This window comes from Papilio machaon, chromosome 25, assembly GCF_912999745.1.
Source record: "Papilio machaon chromosome 25, ilPapMach1.1, whole genome shotgun sequence".
Taxonomy (NCBI): Eukaryota; Metazoa; Arthropoda; class Insecta; order Lepidoptera; family Papilionidae; genus Papilio; species Papilio machaon.
This window is the reverse complement of record NC_060010.1, coordinates 5,120,212-5,143,103: the sequence shown is the minus strand read 5'-3', so window position 1 is coordinate 5,143,103 and position 22,892 is coordinate 5,120,212. Positions and strand designations below refer to the sequence as shown.

At 33.2% G+C, this 22,892-nt stretch overlaps 1 protein-coding gene across 1 annotated transcript; it reads right to left on the bottom strand.

The window, feature by feature from the left end:
• Positions 1-366: 366 nt before the first annotated feature.
• On the bottom strand, positions 367-1,248 carry LOC123722422. Its single transcript, XM_045684140.1, has one exon. It carries the CDS (start codon positions 1,246-1,248, stop codon positions 367-369), a length of 882 nt encoding a protein of 293 aa, XP_045540096.1.
• Between the last annotated feature and the right edge of the window lie 21,644 nt (positions 1,249-22,892).

The following is a 22,892-nucleotide window of genomic DNA, read 5'->3' as shown; positions in this document are numbered from 1 at the left end:
GTATAAACACTTATTAAAGTTGTAGCAATCACGGAATACTAACGTTATAAAAAGACATGTAAATCTATTACTTATTTAAGGTAAATATAATGTACATTCCGCTGGAATTAAACATTCAATATTTTTAATAAAAGTAAAGCATAAGTCAATACAAAAAAATTACGAATATTAAGTGGGTAAATCGATAATCCATGCTTCTAACACGAGACATAATCCGCACAGACATAGTATAGTTAACTATAGAGGGAACATTTCCAAGACCTTTACAATGTTTACGCATTAATGTAACAAATTTGTCTATTATTTTTTTGGAACTAAGTAAAAAATCTACATACTTCAAAAAATACTAAACAAATACAATTACCTTTAACAATTGGCTTTAATTTTAGATAAGTTGCCTTTTGATCGAACAGCAAACACAGGTGATGTTTCTTTTTCTCTGACAAGTATCGTTCCATGCTTGACCCATACAAATCTGTAGCCACATTTTCTAGCTGCTTCTCGCGTTTCTCGAAATAAACTTTTGTTTTTTAAAGTCAGATGTTCATTGGCGTATATATTATGTTTAGGGCCTGATATGCCAAGCTTCACTGAATCGATGTCCTTCTTTAAACGAATCGCTGAAAACATATTATCTCGTAACATGCGGTTGCCAAATTTCACAATTACATTCTTTGGTCGAGTGTTATCCGTTGTAGCATGCGGCACACGATGAATTGAGACAATGTCTTGTTTACTCACGGGTATATTGACCATAGAAGCGATATTTTCCAAGATCATCAATAAGTTTTCTCCTCTTCTTTCAGGCAGGTTGCTGATTTCCATATTAGTCATTCGAGCCTGTTGCTCCATCATATCGATCTTGACTTCCAGCTCATCTAGACAACTTAACTTTTTTGATTCTGTGCTTTGCTTTATTTCTAATTCATTAAGTCTTCTGGCGACATCCTCAGTTTTACACTTTAAATCTTCAAAATATTCGTTCATAAATTTAATAGATGCCTTAATTTCTTCAAACTTTTCTTCTTGCTTGGTGAACCATGACTCCAACTTAGCCATGATCCTTGATTGGAAAGTTTGAAAATCGTTCCGTAGGTCTTGAATATCAGTTCTTGGATTTTTACGTAATGTCACGTAATCTGTCATGGGTGAATCCTCATCTACGGAGGAGCCATCGGGACTTCTTATTTTGGACTTAGTTCTCCTTTGCTCTTCATTTGCTCCGAAAACATTTTTTAGTGTATCCATGATGATATTATTAATGTCTCTGTCTGAAGTTACTCTGTGTGCGTTGACTCAGCGCCGACAGCGCTTAGCGTGGGCACGACACAACTGTTCTGTCCTAACGTTCAATGAATAATGATATATGTTTTATACAGATAATGATAATATGTTTTATACACAGATTTTCGGTCTCAGAAACCGACGGTAAGTGAATTAAATCTATGCAAATACATAAGTTAGAAACCTTATTGTAAGATTACATTAAATTTTCTCTAATAATTTTTATTTTTTTTTAAAGTGTATAAATTTTTTATTTGTAGAGTAAGTGACCTGATTCACTTTTTGATGTTCAGTAATAGTAAAACTATGAGCATTCCGGTCACTTGACATTTAATTACTCTAAAATGTATGTAAAAGATTCGCACATTATAGTTTTTTTCATAAGATGTTAAACGAGCAAGCGACCAACTGAATCCGTGGAAATGCCTATATTTAATCGACTGAGAAGGAGACGCACAGAAAGATATTTCCCAATATTTCCTTATTGTTATAAAAAGGATGGGAAGGGAAAGAGGACTCAAATTATACCTCTGGAACGAATTTAAAATAATTTTACTACAATGTGACTTTAACTGTAGGAAATAAATACTTATCATTATCAATTATATTTCAATAATTTAAGTTAATTATTACAAAGTACAAACTGTGTAAAATAAAAAAAAAATAATGTGTGAATTCCTGGGAGAAAATGACGGAGACGCGGCTCACCGCTTGTCACGTTCCGTTTCCCGAAATGGCGAAAAGTGGAAGTGGAGGTTCATTTGGCCAAGTCAAATGGAGGTCCGTGATCTCTACCTACCCCTCTGGGTTACAGGCGTGAGTTGTATGTAAATTCAGAATACAATATTATATATATATGTACAAGAATATATTGTAAGGCTACTTTTTTTAAAAAAGATTTTTTAATACCGTTTAAAGTAAACTTTTAATTCATTCTTTTATCCACTATATTAAAAAAAAAACAATGTCAGCAACAAGCTCAGAGGTGGTTTTTGCTTTCGCTCTGTTTAATTTAAAATGTTTACTTGTATAGAAAAACTCAAGCTAATCCCAACAGAAGTAAAAGTGGCTTGACACTGTGCCCTGTGTTAATTACAGTAGCGTTAAACAGAACTTTTTTGCTTACGAAGAAAAATACTCTGGTACAATCAAATGAATGAAAATCTTTTTATAAAAAATAGTATGTTAGTAGGAAATACAAAATACTGGCACAAAAATCTTGCTACCATTTTGATTTTTTTTAAAGTAAAAAGGTTTAGTAGAAATGTAAAATCAACATTATACGAATTATTGTATACTAGCTGCTGCACGCAACTCCGTCCGCGCGGAATTTTAAAAAAACTTTATAAGTAGCCTATGTGTTTTTCTAGACTATGTTCTACATCTGTGGCAAATCTGCTCTAAATTTACTCTCCAAACTTTTTTAATCTGTGCGCATTAAAAGATAATTAAACAGAGCACGTGAAAAGTTTCACGTACACGCTACGGTAGAGTTTGGCTCTGTAACTTTTTTTTTACTGTCTGTAACTTTTTTACACAGATAACGAATTTAAAAGTGACAATGTTGTTAAGCTTCTTGTTACAGATTATCAAAATACTAGTTATCGCCCGCGATTTCCTCTGCGCGTAATAAAAAAAAAAACTCGATTAGCCTATGTGTTCTTCCAGACGGTGTTCTACATATATGCCAAATTTCATATAGTTTCGTTTAGCCGTTCTGAAGATACCTTCAAACAAACATTCGCATTTATAATATTAGTAAGCTATGTTATTCAAGTACTACGGTAAATAAATTTCATTGCTAAAAGTCATACAATAGCAGAGCGTCAAGTTAAACTACATTTTTAACACTTGAAGTGCTGTGAAAGCTTTAACGTTGTAAAATATAACCTGCTGAGTGTGGGTGGACGTTTTGTAAATCGCCGTAGTACGTTACTGTCAAAGACTGCGTTTACTGCTCCTCGCCCCTCTCACGTGAGGTAGTCTGCATTCTGGATGAATGACGTCTTGAAAGAAAGCCAAGTGATTTAGAAAAAAGTTTCACATTTCTGCTTATTATCTTAACGTCAAAAAGCTTGAAAAGTTACTGGAAACTATCAAAAAGCGTATCTTTTCCTTATTAGAAAAGGGTGGGAAGGGAACATGGACTAGGCCTCCGGCACGCAAACACATCGACGCAGACGAAATGCGAAAATATTTCCACTTCACACCAATCTTCTGTGTGATATTTCACTGGTCGATCCGACTCATTCGTGCATCCAATGTTTGTTGAATTGTTGCAGTATCTATTACTACTACTATTAAAAAAGAAATAACTTTTAAGGAGTCAAGAAACGTGACAAACAACAGCTAAGCCACGCGCCCACACCTGTGATACAGCCTTTACAACCTGTGGGTTGGGTGGGCTATGGGTATTGATGGGACAAGGTAGGTATTACTCTACTACTACAAGATGTCCACTTTAGATGAAAAGCCAGAATGTAAGAAGTAGAATAAGATTGCACTATTCAAACCTACTTTTATATAGTGGCATAGAATGGATAATAAATAATTCACACGTAGAAAATAGAATATCCGAATAAAATATTGTATCCGGACATGTTTCGTCAAGTGGAACGTATTTAAAATGGCTGACTATATGTTACAGAAGACTAACGCTTTCTCGCCTCTTATCCGAGTTTTAAAATAGAAATACAATAAAATAAAGCCGGAAATAGAAATCGTTTCCATTTGATATTTTAACGTTTTTTTTTTTATTAACAAAGGCAATAGTAATATGATACAAACTATATCATAACTTGTACACTAACTGTAAATAATTATTTTATAATAAGCTCGTTTGCTAATTTATTCTGCTTTAAAAGTAGAAATAGTAATAAACCAATTTTGCCAGACCTACAAAGAAATGTCTCGTCCAATTTCAAATACTTTACCGTTTATTACAACCCTAAAAATCTTAATTACGATCAACGAGCGCCAACACAAAACAAACTCGACAGATTGTGGACGCGTTTAACGCCTATTTCAGACGCCATGTTGTGACGTCATTTAAACGACAGACTTATCGAATACCATTTAAATTATTATTTGTGTATTTTTTATTTTTAAGAGTATATTCTGACAAGTTAGCGAATGTACACACAATTTTAAACTATTATATTAATTCCGATGATTGAATTATTTCAAAGTATTAAATTATTCAAACTTTCGTGAGACATTATCATAAACTAATATATAAACGGCTAAAACACTCACTTATACTTGTCCGGTGTCGGCACCGACTAGTTTCGAGCTCATCGGGTGTCCTTCATTAAGGTGAGTGGTACTGGTATTATTTTGCCGACGGGGCCCGAATCGAAACTAGTCAATTATTTTGCGGACGCGGCCCGTAGTCAGTCTAGTCGGTGCCGACATCGTTACAAATATACGTGAGTGTTTTAGCCGTTTATATATTAGTTTATTTCAACATAGCCTATTTTAAAACATACCGAATCCGGCCACGAGACTTTCCAACCGAAACGACGTAAAACTCAATTTTATTCGAGCAATATTCGAAATTTTATTGGCATAATAAACAAGCGACTAAATCTAAAACGAAATTATTGTACTTGCACGTGTATTTTATCACCTTTAAAGCCTTCCTTTTACAAAATGATGTTGTTAAAATGACATTCAAATAGCTTGTAAACTTTAATGGTTTTTAATTTTTTTTATTACTGCATTTCATTTTACAATAGACTTCGGCTGTTAATTTATACGTTGACATATATAAAAAGGATATTAAATAAAATCTACCATTGTGATCTTTAATCAGTTTAGAAATGTATTAAAAATCTTTATTTAGTTGTTTGTCCTAACCTATAGATTAGAGACGAATTTCTAAACGTAATTCTGTATTGCAAATGACACTGAGGGAACACTTACAAAAGGCCTCCGGAGATTTTTTTTCATTTACTTTTGTGCTCCAGATGTATTAGGATTATGTATCTGTAGGTTATATATCTATGGTCTATCCCCTATGGGTTCATAAACCAGTGATCAGATTCAGAACAATTTATAGAACGTTTATTCTGTTAAAAAAGGTGTTTTCATTTTAATGAAATATTTTCTTGCACTTTGACGTTAGATTTGGTTATGTAAATATTTTGCATTATTTTTGACTTTGTCTGGGATCAGCTAGTATAAAACTAGCTAAAAGTCGAAGTAAATATAAAATACTATACCATTTTCAAGTCAAAGCAAAACGAATATATTGCTGATGATAAGAATAAATTTGCATATCTAAAATGAACGAAATGAACTTTGAGAATTTCTTGGACAAATCAAGCCGTCTATATATCTCTTATCGTAACATATATGGTATCTCCAGAACGGGTGCTTGGATCTCGATGAAATTTGGTATAGATGTAGAACACAGTCTGGAAGAACACATATGCTACTTATTAAGTTTTTTTTTAATTCGACGCGGACAGAGTTGCGGGCGACAGCTAGATTGATATGTAAAATATAGTTGTGCGATGCCAGTTGTGTATCAGTACGTATACTGAATACGTCGAACCGAAAACATTTCAAGTTTTCACATAAAAAACCCTTTTTATTAGTAAAACTTGACGCAAAGGTCGAAAACAGTAGATTGCTTGTGGTCCAAGTTATAAGTGGACATCATTAAATTGTAACGTTCCTTTATCATTTATTTTAGATATTTAAACGATCAACTTAGTTTTTTATATTATTTAATACTGATATTTTTTTGAGCAGGTACAAAGTCATATGTTTAGTGTATTTTATACCTGAGTTATTAAAAAAAAGAACAAGTCTGTAAATTTTTAAGTGTCACCTTTAACGATAATTTATCCCACTTTTGGAACATTATGTGTCTTTCAAAAAAAAATAAGAGGGGTTCTTTGTGTAGATGATAGACAGTGGAAACTCACATTAATAATCACGATATAGGTTTTAGTAACCTTATAATAAATCTTAGGTACATTATAGCGAGATGTAATCTTGTAACTTGTACCATACATTAAGGATTCGTACAGATACAGCGTGCGCTCATAAAACACAAGCGAGCCCTTGTATGGTAATAAAGCGCAGATTCCTAAAGGACGAGATACCGCAGGGTTTTGTGGACAGAACTTATATCTATACTGGGAACACTTCAAATACTCGAGATATGAAAATTATGTCGAAATTCTTTGATAAATCTCATCCACGAACAAATATCTTACAAAAGTAAGCGTGGGTTTCTAATACTAAAATCCCCGTTTAAAACACATTGTTTAAACTATTTTGTTTAATGACCGGGATCACGATATGTTTTATACAGAGATTTTAGTCTCAAAAAACAATGGTTAGTCTGTGACAAAGGAGTTCTAAGAATCGTATGAAGAGATAGATAACTATAGAAATATTAACAAAGTGTAAAGACTAACTGTTGATTTCTGAAACCAAAAACTTTATATATAACATATCTTCATCCCTCTTTAACATAACAGAGAAAACAGTATGTTTTAAACATATTTTGGTAAAAAAAATTAAAACCGAAACTTTGGAGGTTAGAACCTATAGACTTATAACAGACATCTTTATGCATAAACAAATAGGTTGGATCAAAAATAATTTAATACAATAAGGAAAGTACAGTGAAATTCTCCATCCTGGGAGAAAATTAGAAATTCCCAACCTAAGAAAGTGTTAAAATATTTTTACGAAATAAACACTAGGCATTGATAAATGATCCCCTGTAGATTGTGTTACGCGAAAAAAATAATATATTTTTGCAAAGTTCCGCGTAAAGGCGGATTTATACGAAGAGAAAACAACTCACTCCGTTTATTAGGGTTCCATTGAAAGTTTCAAAATAAGCAAAGTTAATTCGACGAAGATGTTTTCTTTCGGGAACAATAAACAGAAACTTGTTCTAGATGAAGTTGGAACAGTTCTCACGTAGACTGTTTTGTATGTACTTGTTTAATATTTGTATAAGATGAAATTTTCTAGAAATTATTTCTTTATATTGACTTCTACACTTGAAAAATTTGTAAAAACTCTCTTTGAATACGCTAACGCTGGAAATTCAATACGGAACCAAGTGTCAGGAAAAATACTTCATGCTTTTATCAAATTTATTTGCCATCTGACATTGAAATTGAATAAGTTTGTAATGAACTTTCAATGAGTTTTTTATTAAACGGCTGCTATAAGACTGGTGTTTTAATGTTTCTTATTTTTAACAATTTCCTTACTTTAAGGTTTTCGTTAAATAAATGTGCGACAAAGAAAATATGGTACCAGAGGCCTAATTTTAGATCTCGATCCCTTCCCACCCTTTTCTTATTAGGAAAGGATGGGAAGGGGAAGTTGATTTGGCGGAAGAGGGGACGCATAGAAAGTAGAAATATCCTATTTCTGTGCGTTCCCTTCTACGTTGATTAAAGGTAGGCAACACATCTGTACTTGCGGATGTCTATGGGCAACGGTCGCCTCGCTATTACGGCGAATCCAGATGGCCGTTTGCTCGTTTGCCACCTTATGATATAAAAAAAAATGTTGAAAAAGATATTAATAAATAAACATATACAATGTTTGTATATTTTTATAGAAAGAAAATATAAATTAAAAAATATATATTATTAAAGAATATAAGAAGCAGTTGGAATTTCTAAAATGGTGGAAAATTCCTATCAAATTGAAAATTGTATTTGGGTTTAAGATTTCAATAACGAAATTTCATTTAAATTCACAAATATAATAACAACATACGAGCGGTTTATTGGAAATTCTACATTTTCAGAATAGAATGAACCGATTTTTAATCTTACTAATATTATAAATGCGAATATTTGGATGGATGATTATCAGAAGGTATCTCCAGAATGGCTGCATATAATTTATCACGCTATATATTATACTTACTATTTCATGTTATTCATTAAAGAAAAAAATAAAAAGTTAGTTTTATTTGACGACAAAGTTTCAGGAAATTTTGAATTAACCGTTTTTTTATATTACAAGGTGGCAAACGAGCAAGTGGCCACATGAATTCGCCGAGATGGCGAAGCGACCGCTGCCCATAGACATTCGCAATTGCAGATGGGTTACCTAACCTCAATCGACGAAGAGGAGACGCACAAAAAGAGAATATTTAACCTTCCTATGCATCAAATTCACCTCCTCTTCCCATCCTTTTCTTATAAAAAAAAGGGATGGGAAGGGAACGAGGATTAAAATTAAGCCTCCGGCACCACACTCATCAGACGAAACGCGGAATTACATTAACTATTGGAAAATGTCAAACGCAATACGAATAATTAAATTCTAAACTACCAGAGCGGTATTTAAATAGACAGTCTAAAATCTAGTTAATTGAACTATGAATAGATGTCAATGCACACAACGCGATGTTCAAAAACATATTGTCAACTGCACAATGAATGGATCCTGATTTTGTATTACTCCTACGCTTGTTGTATTGAAAATTATCCGGATTGTATATTCAAATCCTTTTACAGAAATGAAATGTATATTAAAATAGATTAAAAACACGTTAAAGATCTCTATGTGACTGTTCTTTCACACTATGTTTTACATCTATGTCAAATTTCATCAAGATGCATTGAGCCGTTCCGGAGATAATGTGGGAAAGCTACCGAAGGAAAAATGCCAAGTAGGACCGGGGTAGGTGCTCACAGTATATGATGGAGGCGCCAGGTAGTATTAGCTTAGCTCCCAATAAAATGATATTCAAAAACCTAGGTTTTCCTTCGGTAGCTTCCCCTCAGTATACCTTCTAACAAACACTCATCCATCACCCATCTATACTTTCGAGGCTTAACTCTAGGAGCATGAGCATGTTCTAGTTTAGTTATAAAAAAATGCAATAGAGGTTCATTTATACGATCCAGTTAAAATAAATATAAATCATAAATTCCAATACCATTTTAGTTCTTGGTTCAGCAATATTATATACGCTGGGTATACGAACGGTTGGGCTGACAAAGCGACTATAAACTCAAGACTTGGTAGAAATTCCTTGCATTGAAAGACTCAATAGACCCGGCTAGTTGAAGTGGAATTAATTCGACGTTTAATTTCGAAGCAATTTGCTATTGCGATTCCTTAAGTAGGTAATAATTTAACTACAACGAACAAAAAGCTGCCTCTTCTTGATAAAAAATTGAATAATCATAGTTACTAGTTGTGGCCCGCGTCTTCGTCCGATCGGAATAAAAAAAAAAATGTAATAATAATTAGTAGCCTATGTGTTCTTCCAGACTTTCAGACTTTATGGCCTAGATGTTCTACATCTACACCAAATTTCAGCGAGATCTATACAATTGTTCTGGAGATTCTTTCATCCATCCATCCATGCAAATATTCGCATTTATAATATTAGTAATTAGTTAGACTAATAAGATATTATTCACCAATCGTTCCGGATTTGGACAAAAGTTACTTAGTGCAAATAAAACATTTTTTTTATCCTAACTTTAAGTTAAATGTTTTTTATTTTTAGCCGACTTCAAAAAGAAGGAGGTTATCAATTCGACTGTATTTTTTTTATGTTTGTTACCGCGAAGCTCCGCCCCTGGTGGTTCGATTTTGATAAAAAATATTTTAATCGAAAGGAAGTGCTTGCAGATGGGTCCCATTTTTTTGTTTTTTTTTTTTTTTATCAGAAAAATACGTTGTTTCTTCTCAAATTAACTGTACCCTGTTGCCGTTCAATGTATTTGCGAATTGCTCTTGTAGCCACTTTAAATTGCCGTTAAAATTCATGTCAAATTTGAGGGAAGTGTTAAACTTTAGCAATTTTACATGTCGCTGGATCTCAGCGTTCCGGGCGTTTGGTATTTTGCCAGTTTTCGAATGAAGGAGCATTCGGTACATGTGAAATTTGATAAATTTTTTTCGTATCTCGATTTTTGTTTATCAATTTGTTTGCAATGTTTTCATTTGAACTTATTTTTATTTTCGAATCGGTACGATTTTGGGTCCTTCAAGAAGTGAGCGTATCTGTTTATAAAAGATGGGCAATGCAATCTGCAATACCTCTGACGTTGCGGATATCCATGGGCGTTGATGATCACCTCGGTACCTCAGCCGCATGTTTACCCCTTCTATTATAAAAAAAGAATTTTGGAGTTAATTAGTATTTTTACCATATTATTTTAGTTGTAATAAGTTCAGTTGAGAAAGAATAATGTTACGTGAGTTAGTTTTGATTGTTCTTACCTTTAGGTTTTTTGGACGAAACATTTAAAAACATACACGCTGTGATGTTATATTTTAAGAAAGATGACTCCACCAACAAACGGTATACAAGCTAGGAAGAGCGATGGAATTAAAGACTTTTAAGGAAGCGAGAAATAGGGACTAAGAGATAACAAGAAATAGAGAGGTCTTAGGAAACTGTCAATCTTGTTATCTTATAATTGCAATTTAATATTTATAAAGTTTTATTATAAACGCTTGAATGTACAATGTACACTATATAATGTAACCTATATATTTGTTAAATAATCGTTTAAAATCGTAAAACGTATTATGTGATCTTGAAGGCGAGGAATATGCAAGGAATATTCAAATGGAAAACCGAAAAGCTTGCTCTTAGATTTTGCGGCAAACCGTTTTATAGTTCCAGTGAATGAAATGGTAATGCTTTTAAAGAAACTAAAGTTGGATTCCATTTAAACATTGGAAGCCGTTAAGGAAAATGATCTCTTACAACCAAAGGTAAGTTTGGGTAAATGGGTCTACGTGAAATTCACAACATAGATTACCATCTGATTGATGGAATGATAATTATTTTATACATATGTTTCGGTAGTGAAAATCCCCCGGTAAAGGCACAACAAAATAGAGACACTGCAAATTCATTTGTTTTCTAATAGTCACCCATTGTTCTAAATTCAAACTTTCACAATAAATAAATGTATATATTATATAAATATATATATCTATATATATAAAAGAAAGTTGTGTTAGTTACACTATTTATAACTCAAGAACGGCTGAATCGATTTAACTGAAAATTGGTGGGCAGGTAGCTTAGAACCACGAAACGGTCATAGGATTATTTTTACCCCGTTTTCTATTTTTTATTCCGCGCGGACGGAGTCGCGGGTAAAAGCTAGTATATATATATTTAAAAGAAAGTTGTGTTAGTTACACTATTTATAACTCAAGAACGGCTGAATCGATTTGAATGAAAATTGGTGGGCAGGTAGCTTAGAACCAGGAAACGGACATAGGATCATTTTTACCCCGTTTTCTATTTTTTTATTCCGCGCGGACGGAGTCGCGGGTAAAAGCTAGTGTAAAATAAATGTTTTTTTTATTTTTGATTAAATTTATGTACTGTACTTCTTGTTCGTTAACACATAGGCTGTTTATTATGTTGACGGACTTGCGGGCGACAGCTAGTATAATAATAAAGCTCTGTAATATCAGATATTTTGCGGTCGATTTGATTGTTTGTATGCATTGAATAGGCTCCGAAACTACTGAACAGATTTTTAAATTTCCTTCACCTTTGGGAAGCTGTTTTATCCCCGGGTGACATAGGCTATATTTATTAGTAGAGTTTTTAATTACGCGCAAACGAAGACGTGAGCAACTTCTCGTATAAGATATTTTATTAGAGCGATGTGCCAATACAAATGAAATTACCTTCCGCAAGCAGCCAGCCGAGCAATGTAACGCTTTTAAATCACGCAGTAAACGGAAGCGGAAGTGGCTCGCCAATAAATATGGCCGACACACTTCCGGTGACACTTGTGTACGTAACTTCCTTTGTTTATGGTGCTCGATTTTATTAGCGGGGCTGGAATATATAAACATGTTTTCTTATAAGATTTTATTTGACGTCCGATTTAAATCTGATTTATAATTTGTTTTATTTTGTTTTTGGAATATGTATTATTTTTTTATTAAACTCACAAGAGAATGTAATCGTGGATGCCAAAATAATTTTTAAAAATTAAATTAGTCATTTAAAATTTCAGAAAATTTGAACTTTATACATTTTTTAAACTTTAATAATTACCACAGCCTAGTGTTGAATTAAAAAAAAATTAAACTTTTACTAGAACCGAAAGTTATTTCGCACGATTCGTTCGTTATGTGTTCGAACCCTTATTAAAACTTTTAGTATGTTTGTAACAAACATTTTATTTCACTTCCTAACATGTACAGTTTGGAAATTGATAAAGTTAAATAAGTCTTATATTGAGGTCTAACTTCATCATCATCATCTCTCTGGCCTTTTCCCACTCACGTGGGGTTGGCACACATGCTTTTATAAACCTTAAAGTTTTGGCTTAAGTTTTTACGGCCGGCCGTATGTGTTTCGGCTGCGTGAAGCCAGGTAGCACCTTTAAAGGGTACTACCCGCCGCCGCCTGGGACAAGCTCCCAATTGGGTGACCGGTGCGATTAAACAAAGCGAGAATCTCGTATTGCACCTCGCGGCACGCAACTCGATCCTCACCTTGCGCCGGTAACACCGGTCCAGGATCCGCAGAGAAGTAGAAAAAGCGGCTACTACGGACCAACAAACGGGAAACGTCGCCAGAGAAAAACACTTTAGTAAAAGCGAAATTCCTCGGGGTTAGTTAAGCGCGTGTGGTCTCGACAGAGGCTGAGTTGCGACTGCGAGATATCGCCGTAAGGCGCCATATTTATAGCCCGCTAAAGCCGAGGAAGGGGCTCTCGGTTAGCGCTCGGACCACAACGTTTTTAGACTAACCCTTTGGTTAATATTTATTCAATTCATATAAATAATATGCATACACAGTTACAGGAAAATACAATAAGTACACATATCAATATATAATAGACACACAGAAGGATAAAATACAATAACAAACTACAAACATATAAAATTATCCTTATTTTAAACACATCTAGATTACATAACTAATATCATTAAATCTAGACGTATGGGAGAGCACGAATAATAGTATTACACTGATACATATAAGGACAAGTGACAAGCATACATAAAATTAATACGATACGACAACTTACTTACAATATTTTAACCTATCCATGAAATTAAATATACTTCCTCAATAATATATAGGTTAACAATGCAACATTCAAAACTGACTCGATACATAATTAACATTGAAGTTACCATTACAACATACTCACATATCAGAGTAGACGACTGGCGATACATTCGTACACAGATTGCGTTACACACACGATATACTAGCGCGGATACTATGACGACACATTCTACATTACACCAGCACGAACACTTTGGCTTTAGACGACACATATTCACATATTTATTTCACTTCATTACGCATTATAATATTTCTCAAAAAACATCTGGTCCCGCGGTTCTTGCACATTGCAAGCCATAGTAAAATTAGTGCCATAAACTTTAATTCTTTTATGGCTTCCACGGCGCGGCTGTTACTTTGCTCTATTGTTAAATTTCGAGAAACGAAGAATTCGTTTCCATAACATTTTGAAACCAAAAAGTAATTATCGGAAAGCCGGCAATAAAATAGATGATGTTGCCTGCACTTTCGTCTTTCAAATATTAGTTTCGATTGTTCATTTCGAACTATCCAATAATAAAAATTCCTTTTTGGTAATCCTTCAATTGAGCCCCATAACATTCTTTCTTGCAACTTGCCGCCTTAATTCTTAAAATTGTGAAATGACTTTTTCGTCGCCAACAGTATGCTAACCCTACTTGGGGGCATATCTTAAAATTCAATATAGGTAATATAAATTAAAGAATTCAAAATTATTTCTAGAAATATATCAACGATCACGACCGCCATACACATCATTCACCCTTCGAGTCGTTTCCGCAGCACTAGTGCCACGGCGGAACTCGTACTCGTAAATAATGCGATATTTTAAGTTTTCCATTTTGTAAAATGAGTGACGCAAACAGAAAAAAACAGAAGAAAAAAAACAAATGAATGACGGTCATCGAACCACAAATACATGAGTCTATAGCTGTACAAATTTGAATTTGGAATTCCTTACCAAAGAGGAGAAATTCGTGATTAAAGTGGCCAGTACGAAAAACGCCAATTTCATATGTAAGGACCTAATATATAAATTTAAAATTACATACAATTTTAACCAATTTAATTTCAATCCCATTACGAGAAATAAAGGTAAGTCAACACCTTCAATTACGAATATCTATGGGTAGCGTTAACGCTATTGAATTCGGGTGGCCGCATTCTCGGGTGCCATTTTAAAATATCTAAAAATACATAAAGTAAACAGTTAATTTTGTTACAGTGGTGGAGTTATTAGCTTGTCTGGTGGAATATCACGACTACACAGTATTCAGGTGCAAAGTGGAAGTACATACTTCATCATCATCATCTGAGGCGCTACAGCCGGGTACGGGCTTGGGCCTAGTCAAGTAAATTTCACCATGCCGATCTACTTTATGCTTTTTGCGTCCAGCTCTACCACGTGCGTCTAATTTACTCTCCAACAGTACTAATATTTAAGTACTTCATGGGTTCCCCAAAATTCATTACTACATGGTATTTCCGACCAGACTATTTTAATAATATAGTATATATAGTACTGCCATACTTGCACTTAAAGTGACCTAAATTCCTCTTGCCAATAATCGAAGAGTAAGCGAAGGCCAATAACGAAGAAATTTAATAAGAACGATCGTTAAAAGATATTGCTTCGAAGCAGTAAAGAGAAATGTAGGTTATTAGAATTCCTAAATCAATAAAACAAAGTATTCTCTACTTAAAAATTAATGTAAAGAAAGACTATCAATTAATTATTTGACCATTTACAATGTGGACTTATATCTAGCAAACGGTGGACGGCCTAAACGATGGAGGCGCACAGTTTCCTATGCGAATTCTCTATAGAATATTTCCCCTTTCTATGCATACCCTCAACCGTCAAATCCATTTTCCCTTACCATCCTTTCCTTATAAGAAAAGGGATGTGAATGAGGACTAAATTTAGGCCTCCAGCACGTACACAAATCAAACGAAACGGTAAATTACGCGGACTAGATTTCAAAGTATTACAAAGATGTCAGGTACCGTACGTAGTTAGATTTCTTATAAAACTGTTTAAATTTTCTACTCGTATACGCTTTATGTAACATAACAAAGGAAAAATCAAATACTTACAATATGTGAAACAGTGAACACGCACGGTTACCAACAAAGAAAACAAACATTATATTTCAGGTTCCGAATAATATCAGGGAACGTTTATCATTTCGTTTCGAGGAAAAATAGCATATGAGTAGGGTTACCAACTCATCGAATTCGGGTTTTATGTATATAATATGTTCAGAATAGTGGAGCAGTGGTTAGCCTTCTAAAATTTCCTAGTTCGATCTCCGCTATGTACGTGTAATTTTTTGATTTTCGATATGAATGAAAATTTCGACTAATGTGTTTTTCGACATTTTGAGTGAAAAAACATCGTGAGTCAACGCATATTAGGAAATAAATTCAAAGATATATGTGAAGTCAATGTGCACTGGGCCAGACTGGTTGACTCTTAACGAAAGGAGTTCTCAAGCCCTTGTTGGATTCAAGAGTTGCCTATGGCGTAGCATATGCGGGCTTCAGGTATTATGTATCTTTGATATATAGTCACCAGTTGTTTTTTGCCACAAGTTTTTTTCGGTACAAGACTATACGCGGGTTTCTGACATATCGTCAATGTATAGGCACAGTTTAACAATATGTTTTAAACGGATATTTTGATCTAAGTAACCCATGGTAAATTTTACTACTGGCCATTAATTTCTTTTTCTTTTTTCATGTTCAAATCTACGTTTATTTTTGGCAACCCTACGTTGGAGAGCAAGCTTGTTATGAAAGATTTTCGTTTAGAGAATACCGTATGAATACCCCTCTAAGACTACTTTGCGTTTTATAAGACGACTGAAAAATCTTACCTTGAATCAGAAGACGATATTTTAATTAAATGTAAACAATTAAAGGGTAACATCGTCGAAGTGTGACCATTATATTATGACCTTGTTTATATTATTTGTTAATTTTTGACATTTGTGTTTTAGACTTTTTTGGGATGCTATTTAAATTGTTTTCTTCTAACGAGTGTTTCACGCATCTAACCTTTGGTTTCTAAGACCAACATTTTTTGTATGGAACTTATTGTCAACCATGTCATTATCTTTGACAAAACAGTTTATCTACCAGTTTAAATATTCGTTTAGTAAAAAAACAGTTTACAAGTTAAAATATAAAGCCAGTTGCACATTTACTTATGTTAAAGTTGTAGATTTTATACAAGCATAATGGTCAAGAATTCCCGGACATTCGACAGCTTGGCATAACAATGTGCTTGAGCGTACCCTTACTTGAACTTGCTATACAAAAGCTAACGAACACTCGAAGTTGTGTACAGTCACAAGCAGAATAAAAAACACAAAGAAGATGCTTACTTTTGCTTGCAAGTTTTTATAACGCATTGTACGTCCGCAGCGAAATATCCAAACACATTGTGTCATACCATTTTTTTATTGCAAATTGTATTTACGAGATGGCGCTAGTTATTTTAATTTCTACGTTTATGTATATATTGAGCAAGCTCCGTTCATTCCTCCATCGTTGTTGTAGCTTTTTTTAATATTATTTACTGGTAATAAGAATAGAAGCTATAAAATATCCTGTGACGTAAGCTTCAAGATTTTTCTTACTCGAGTGTTATAAATTCTCCACAGTACACCGCGAATGACAGTTTGAATTATCTGAGAGCAGAAGCTTTATCTTAAACTAGCTTTTACCCGCGACTCCGTCCGCGCGGAATAAAAAAAAATAGAAAACGGGGTAAAACTTATCCTATGTCCTTTTCCTGGTTCTAAGCTACCTGCCCACCAATTTTCAGTCAAATCGATTCAGCCGTTCTTCAGTTATAAATGGTGTAACTAACACAACTTTCTTTTATATATATATATAGATATGTATTTATTTTATGTATATAGTGATATTTATTTTATGTATATAGTGATATTTATTATATTGACTTTTAAAAATAATTGGTTATTTACTGTTCCTTCAGATCAGTGATAATCAAACTTATTTCTTTAAGAGGGCGGCTCTTTGAAAATCAATTATTTTTCTGCGCCTCCCATTTTTTATATACCACTAAAACTTAAAAATCACAATTTACATTACTTTAATTAATTTATTCCTGATGTTTAAACTTACATTGTAAACTAGAAATTTTTACCAGTGAGTTAAAATAATTTCTGGTGCATCGATCATGTTCCTTTATCCCCATTTATCTTTATAAGTTAAACCTAAACTCATTAAATTCATGTTTTATTATTGATCTGGAATTGAAAATTTTTTTGTTATCCATTTTAAAATTTCTTAAAAGTTATACATTTTTCATATTTCTAAATTTAGTTCGCTTATAGTTTGTTCATCTTATTGTTTTCAAACTTAAAAACATTTCAAGTAAAATATATTCCAACTTGATTTAAATTCCATGTTTTTCCCACATCCATGTGTCATGAAATGACAAATTAGAAACGTGCTCTGGTTTCATAATGTCATATATTAATATGACATATTTTGTATGCTTTTATATCGCTTGAGCTTATCTTTTATTGAGAAATCATGAATGTATTTAAATATATAAAATGGAGATATAGAACAACGCCCTCTTTTGGTTGAATACATCAACGTAATTAACGCCTTAACCTCTTACAATATAATCGTTTTTTTATTATTGTATGTAATGTATCAATTAAAATTACATACATAGAGCGTCGGTGGCTGAGGGGTTAAGCACCTGATTTTCAATCTGCAGGTCCTGGGTTCGAATCTCGCCATGTACCAATGTGCTTTTCTGATTCTCGATTGACATATTTATATTTATCCGACGTTCTTACGGTGAAAGAAAACATCGTGATGCAACCTGCACATATCTGAGAAGAAATTCAAAGATATGGACTATGGCCTAGTCATACCTAACTTGGGGTAGGCTCCGAGGACCTCAGTGGGGACGTATAGTGAGCTGATGATGATGTTACATAGATAATATTAAAACAAAAATTTTAAGAAAAAAAAATAGCCGACTTCAAAAAAAAAAACAATCTCAAACAAAATGCACTCAAAAGTAACCAAAAAAAACCAATTTCAAACAAAATGCACTCAAAAGTAACCTAAAAAAACCAATTTCAATCAAAATGCACTCAAAAGTAACATAAAAAAAAAAATCAAATAAAATGCACTAAAAAGAAACAAAATAATGTCATGAAAACTCTCTAAACTCTAGTAATTAGTAGTAGGGGCTCAGTTTTCCGCAACTCCACGACAAGCGCGTATTTTGCGTGTCTCTAAACTCTAAAGAAAGTTCTCTTCTTTCTTGTAACATGTCTATTGTATAATTATTGTTATTTCGCAGTCGGTGTCGGCCGAAGTAAATAGGTGACATTTTATATTTGAGATGTATTAGACATACTTACGTTTATATCCCTACTTAGGCCGAAACCGACTCCAAAATAACAATAATTATACAATATAGACATGTTACAAGAAAGAAGAGAACTTTCTTTAGAGTTTAGAGACACGCAAAATACGCGCTTGTCGTGGAGTTGCGGAAAACTGAGCCCCTACTACTAATTACTAGAGTTTAGAGAGTTTTCATGACATTATTTTGTTTCTTTTTAGTGCATTTTATTTGATTTTTTTTTTATGTTACTTTTGAGTGCATTTTGTTTGAAATTGGTTTTTTTAGGTTACTTTTGAGTGCATTTTGTTTGAAATTGGTTTTTTTTGGTTACTTTTGAGTGCATTTTGTTTGAGATTGTTTTTTTTTTTGAAGTCGGCTATTTTTTTTTCTTAAAATTTTTGTTTTATTTCACAATTTTTAGTGAATTTGAAGTTCAATTACAAATTTCCTTAATACATATAAAGACATAAATAAGACAAATAAAGAAAAGGACTTTCCTATTTGATATGTGTGTACTTCAATTCAAAAACTAATTTAGAATGCAGCAGATAACCACTTATCCTTTAAACAATGAAATAATTATCAAAATCGGTATACAAATTGAAAATTACCGAACTAATACATCGTAGCGTGCCTTTAATTTTGTCCAGCCGCGCGCCGCAGTAGCATTTTTCGAATGCGCGTAGTTTTTAATTATTTAATATCTCCCAAACTATTGATCAGAATTACATAGTTTAAAGGCTAATGTAATCTGCATTTAATACTCTAGCCATCAAACATATTTATTTGGATAAGGATTCATATCGAATATAATATAATAGCGCCGTAAGCTTACGACGCTGTTTTTCGTGTGCATTTTAATCGAAGTTTGTTCACAATAACATGGTTTTTGTGAGACATCCATAGATGATAGATATATGCCACCGAAGACTTTTATTTAGCAAATTTAAGGATCTATAATTACTCCATACATCATTTTTATGTAAGTCATATAGTTTGACCTACGTAAGCCCAGAAAGCAAAATTGTGCTTTTCGTGTAGCATTTTTCGTTTCCGCGTAATTTTATTCTTACGATATCTCCTAAACTATTAGACAGAATGATATAGTTTCAATTGCAAATATAATCTACATTAAATTCTCTTGATAATGAACATGTTTATTTACATAAGGGTTAATACTGAACTCGAATAATAGCGTCGGAAATAGGGCATGAATTTAATTGATGTTTCTGAAGAAAAAAATGGTTATTGTGAGAAAACTATAAAAGATAGATATATGCTATCGCGGACTTTTATTTAGCACATTTAAAGAGCTACAATTCGCCATACATCATTTTTATGTAGGTCCTATAGTTTAGCCTACGTAAGCGCTGAAAGCAAAAATGTCCCTAATTTACGCAACAAATTTTGAAGCTATATTCAAAATCTACTAGTCTTCTAGTTATTTAAAAAAAAAACAAAAAAATGGGACCCACCTGCAAGCACTTCCTTTCGATTAAAATATTTTTCATCAAAATCGGACCACCAGGGGCGGAGTTTCGCGGTAACACACATAAAAAAAAAAAAATACAGTCGAATTGATAACCTCCTTCTTTTTGAAGTCGGCTAAAAATTATAGTCAGTTCAAAAAAATAGAACGGCTTTAATATTTTATAGTTCAATGCTTTTAGTGGTATATGTCCCAGAAACACGATAACATGTCTCCCGATGCAAATTTTCCGCCGCTGAGAAAACTGCTTATGCTGATGGAAATATGAAATAGAAATTTCATTTCATATTTATTTTTTTCAAACAAAAACACAACAAATTATGTTAAACTAAGTTTCAACGGAGAAAAACTCAAGACAGATAGTTCATAAACACATTTTATGAAATTATCGAACCATCATTATCAAATGGTTATAATTACATCAGAAACCGGACTTTAGTTAATTATTTCGTTACTAACGTTTACCATATTGCCGTTAAGTAACTTGAATAATAACTCTCACAAGTAAAATAACGCAAAGTACTAAAATATGACCTTTCTAATTACTGAGTTTTTTTAAATGCTACCCAATTATTCAACTTAGAAATCTACTTTTCATTATATAGGTAAAACTCAATTTCGACTAAAATAAAATAAATATAATTTAAAATATCAAGCCTACAACGTTAATGGTTGGTACTTTAAAGAGGCTTTTTTCATGAAACCTGAGCACGTAACTAAGCCTGCGTAAAGGATATTTAGCCTTCCAGACGGACGGCGCATCTTAAACAGCGAAGATAAAAAAAGCCTTTTTGATTTATAAAGTAAAAGGAAATTAAGACTTTTTTTCATATCTGCATATAATTTATTATTTATCAAAGCATTTTATTGTCTAAATTACATATAAATTAGTACGTTTTTTTTTTAATTCTGCGCGGACGGAGTCGCGGGCGATATCTAGTGTCATATTAAATATTTTAACGCTTTGTATATAGGGTGTTTTACTATGCTGTATTCATTGTACCTTGTTCTAAAACAATCCGTGAATTATTCTTATTACTTATGTAATTTCTAACCACTTCACCGTGTACCTATCAGCATCTATCGCTTGCCCGCCGTTCAAGATCGTTAGTCTGTCTGTAGCCTCGTGCTTTTTTTATAATTGTGTTAGAGAAACGTAGTTAATTTTTATTGTCGGCATATTAACGCCTCCAAACATTTAAATTCGCAGTTAACGTCAAACACAAAGCAGGGCGCGACAAGATTCATGTTAATTACAGTCTTTTATTTAACAGAGTGAACTCGCGCAGCATATTAAACTGATTCTGTAAAAGTTTCCTAAATTTAATGATTTTATTTAATTTAAACAATGTTATTCAGTTAATGTTTTTCATTTCATAACGAGAAACAATTTGAGAAATAAAAATGTTTTATATTTGTTACCTAAACTATCGTAAACCACTGGACATATTGTGATGAAAATTTGATACGTTGTTCTGAGAATGCTAGAGAGGGTTTCTAACTCATAGAAGCAGAATAATTTTTTTTTGTTAACTAGAGTTATTGCTCGGAGTCTCTCTACGAGATCCCGAATAATTGCCCAAAGAATTTCAAACCTTAAATGGCGATGGGCTGGTCACATTATCCGCAGAACGGACGGCCGATGGGGCCAAAAAGTCTTGGAATGGCGATCATGGACAGGTCGACGTATCGTAGGTACGCCTCCTGCAAGATGGACCGATGACCTGGTGAAGGTTGTGGGAGTGCATTGTATGCAGGCGGTACAGGACCGGGTATTGTGACAATCGATGCAGTGGCCTACTTTGAGCAGTAGACTAACTCAGGCTGCTAATGTTGATGAAACTATGACAGTTACACGTGAATTGATCACACTCAGCTTACTTTAGCTTTTGAGAAATAATTATTACTTAAACAATATCTAAGTTTACATTTCACACACTGTTTTTTTTTTTAATCTATATTAAATGGTGTACCGTATGCCAGCTACATGTTAAATAAAAAGTATCAATACCTATGATATTTGTCTCATGTTTTTTGAAATAAGAGTGATAAAAGTATATCACCGTACCTTAAAATAAAATAGAAGCACAGATAAAAGTAAATCTTGCCTGAATCCTACAAAGCCTACACAAAAAGCAAGCCGCCACTTACTGTCACTCGGAAGAGATAACGTTGAATTTACATTACTTTTGGATTACACAGAATACTTTGGCGCAGTTTTCTTTTGACATTTTATATCTACGTTTTGTAACAAATAAAAAAAATGAAATTACAATCTGAATTATTTTAATGTTATCTCACGACATTGACATGACATATGACATAGCATGACTTCATGACCACATTATCGTCAAATAATAATATCTAGCCTAATGAAGAAGCAACAAGGTAGTAAATGGTGTAAAAGACCTTATGTCACTTTATTGACATTCACAAGATGGCGCTTGTGAGCTATCAAATTTTAATTTCACTTATGACCACCGGTTCAGATAACCTTGTCGGTCCATAACTCATGACATAACTGATTACCTCATGACACTGCCTAAGCGTCGGTTTCTGAGACCCAAATATATGTATAAAACATATTATCATGCCTGTCATTTTCTTTGACAAAACAGAGGTAATAATTTATTTTAAATGGGGATTTTGGTCTCAGAGAC

What these genes read in the sequence shown, in the direction of transcription:
- LOC123722422 (XM_045684140.1), bottom strand. Translation starts at nt 1,248, where the DNA reads ATGGATACACTAAAAAATGTTTTCGGAGCAAATGAAGAGCAAAGGAGA.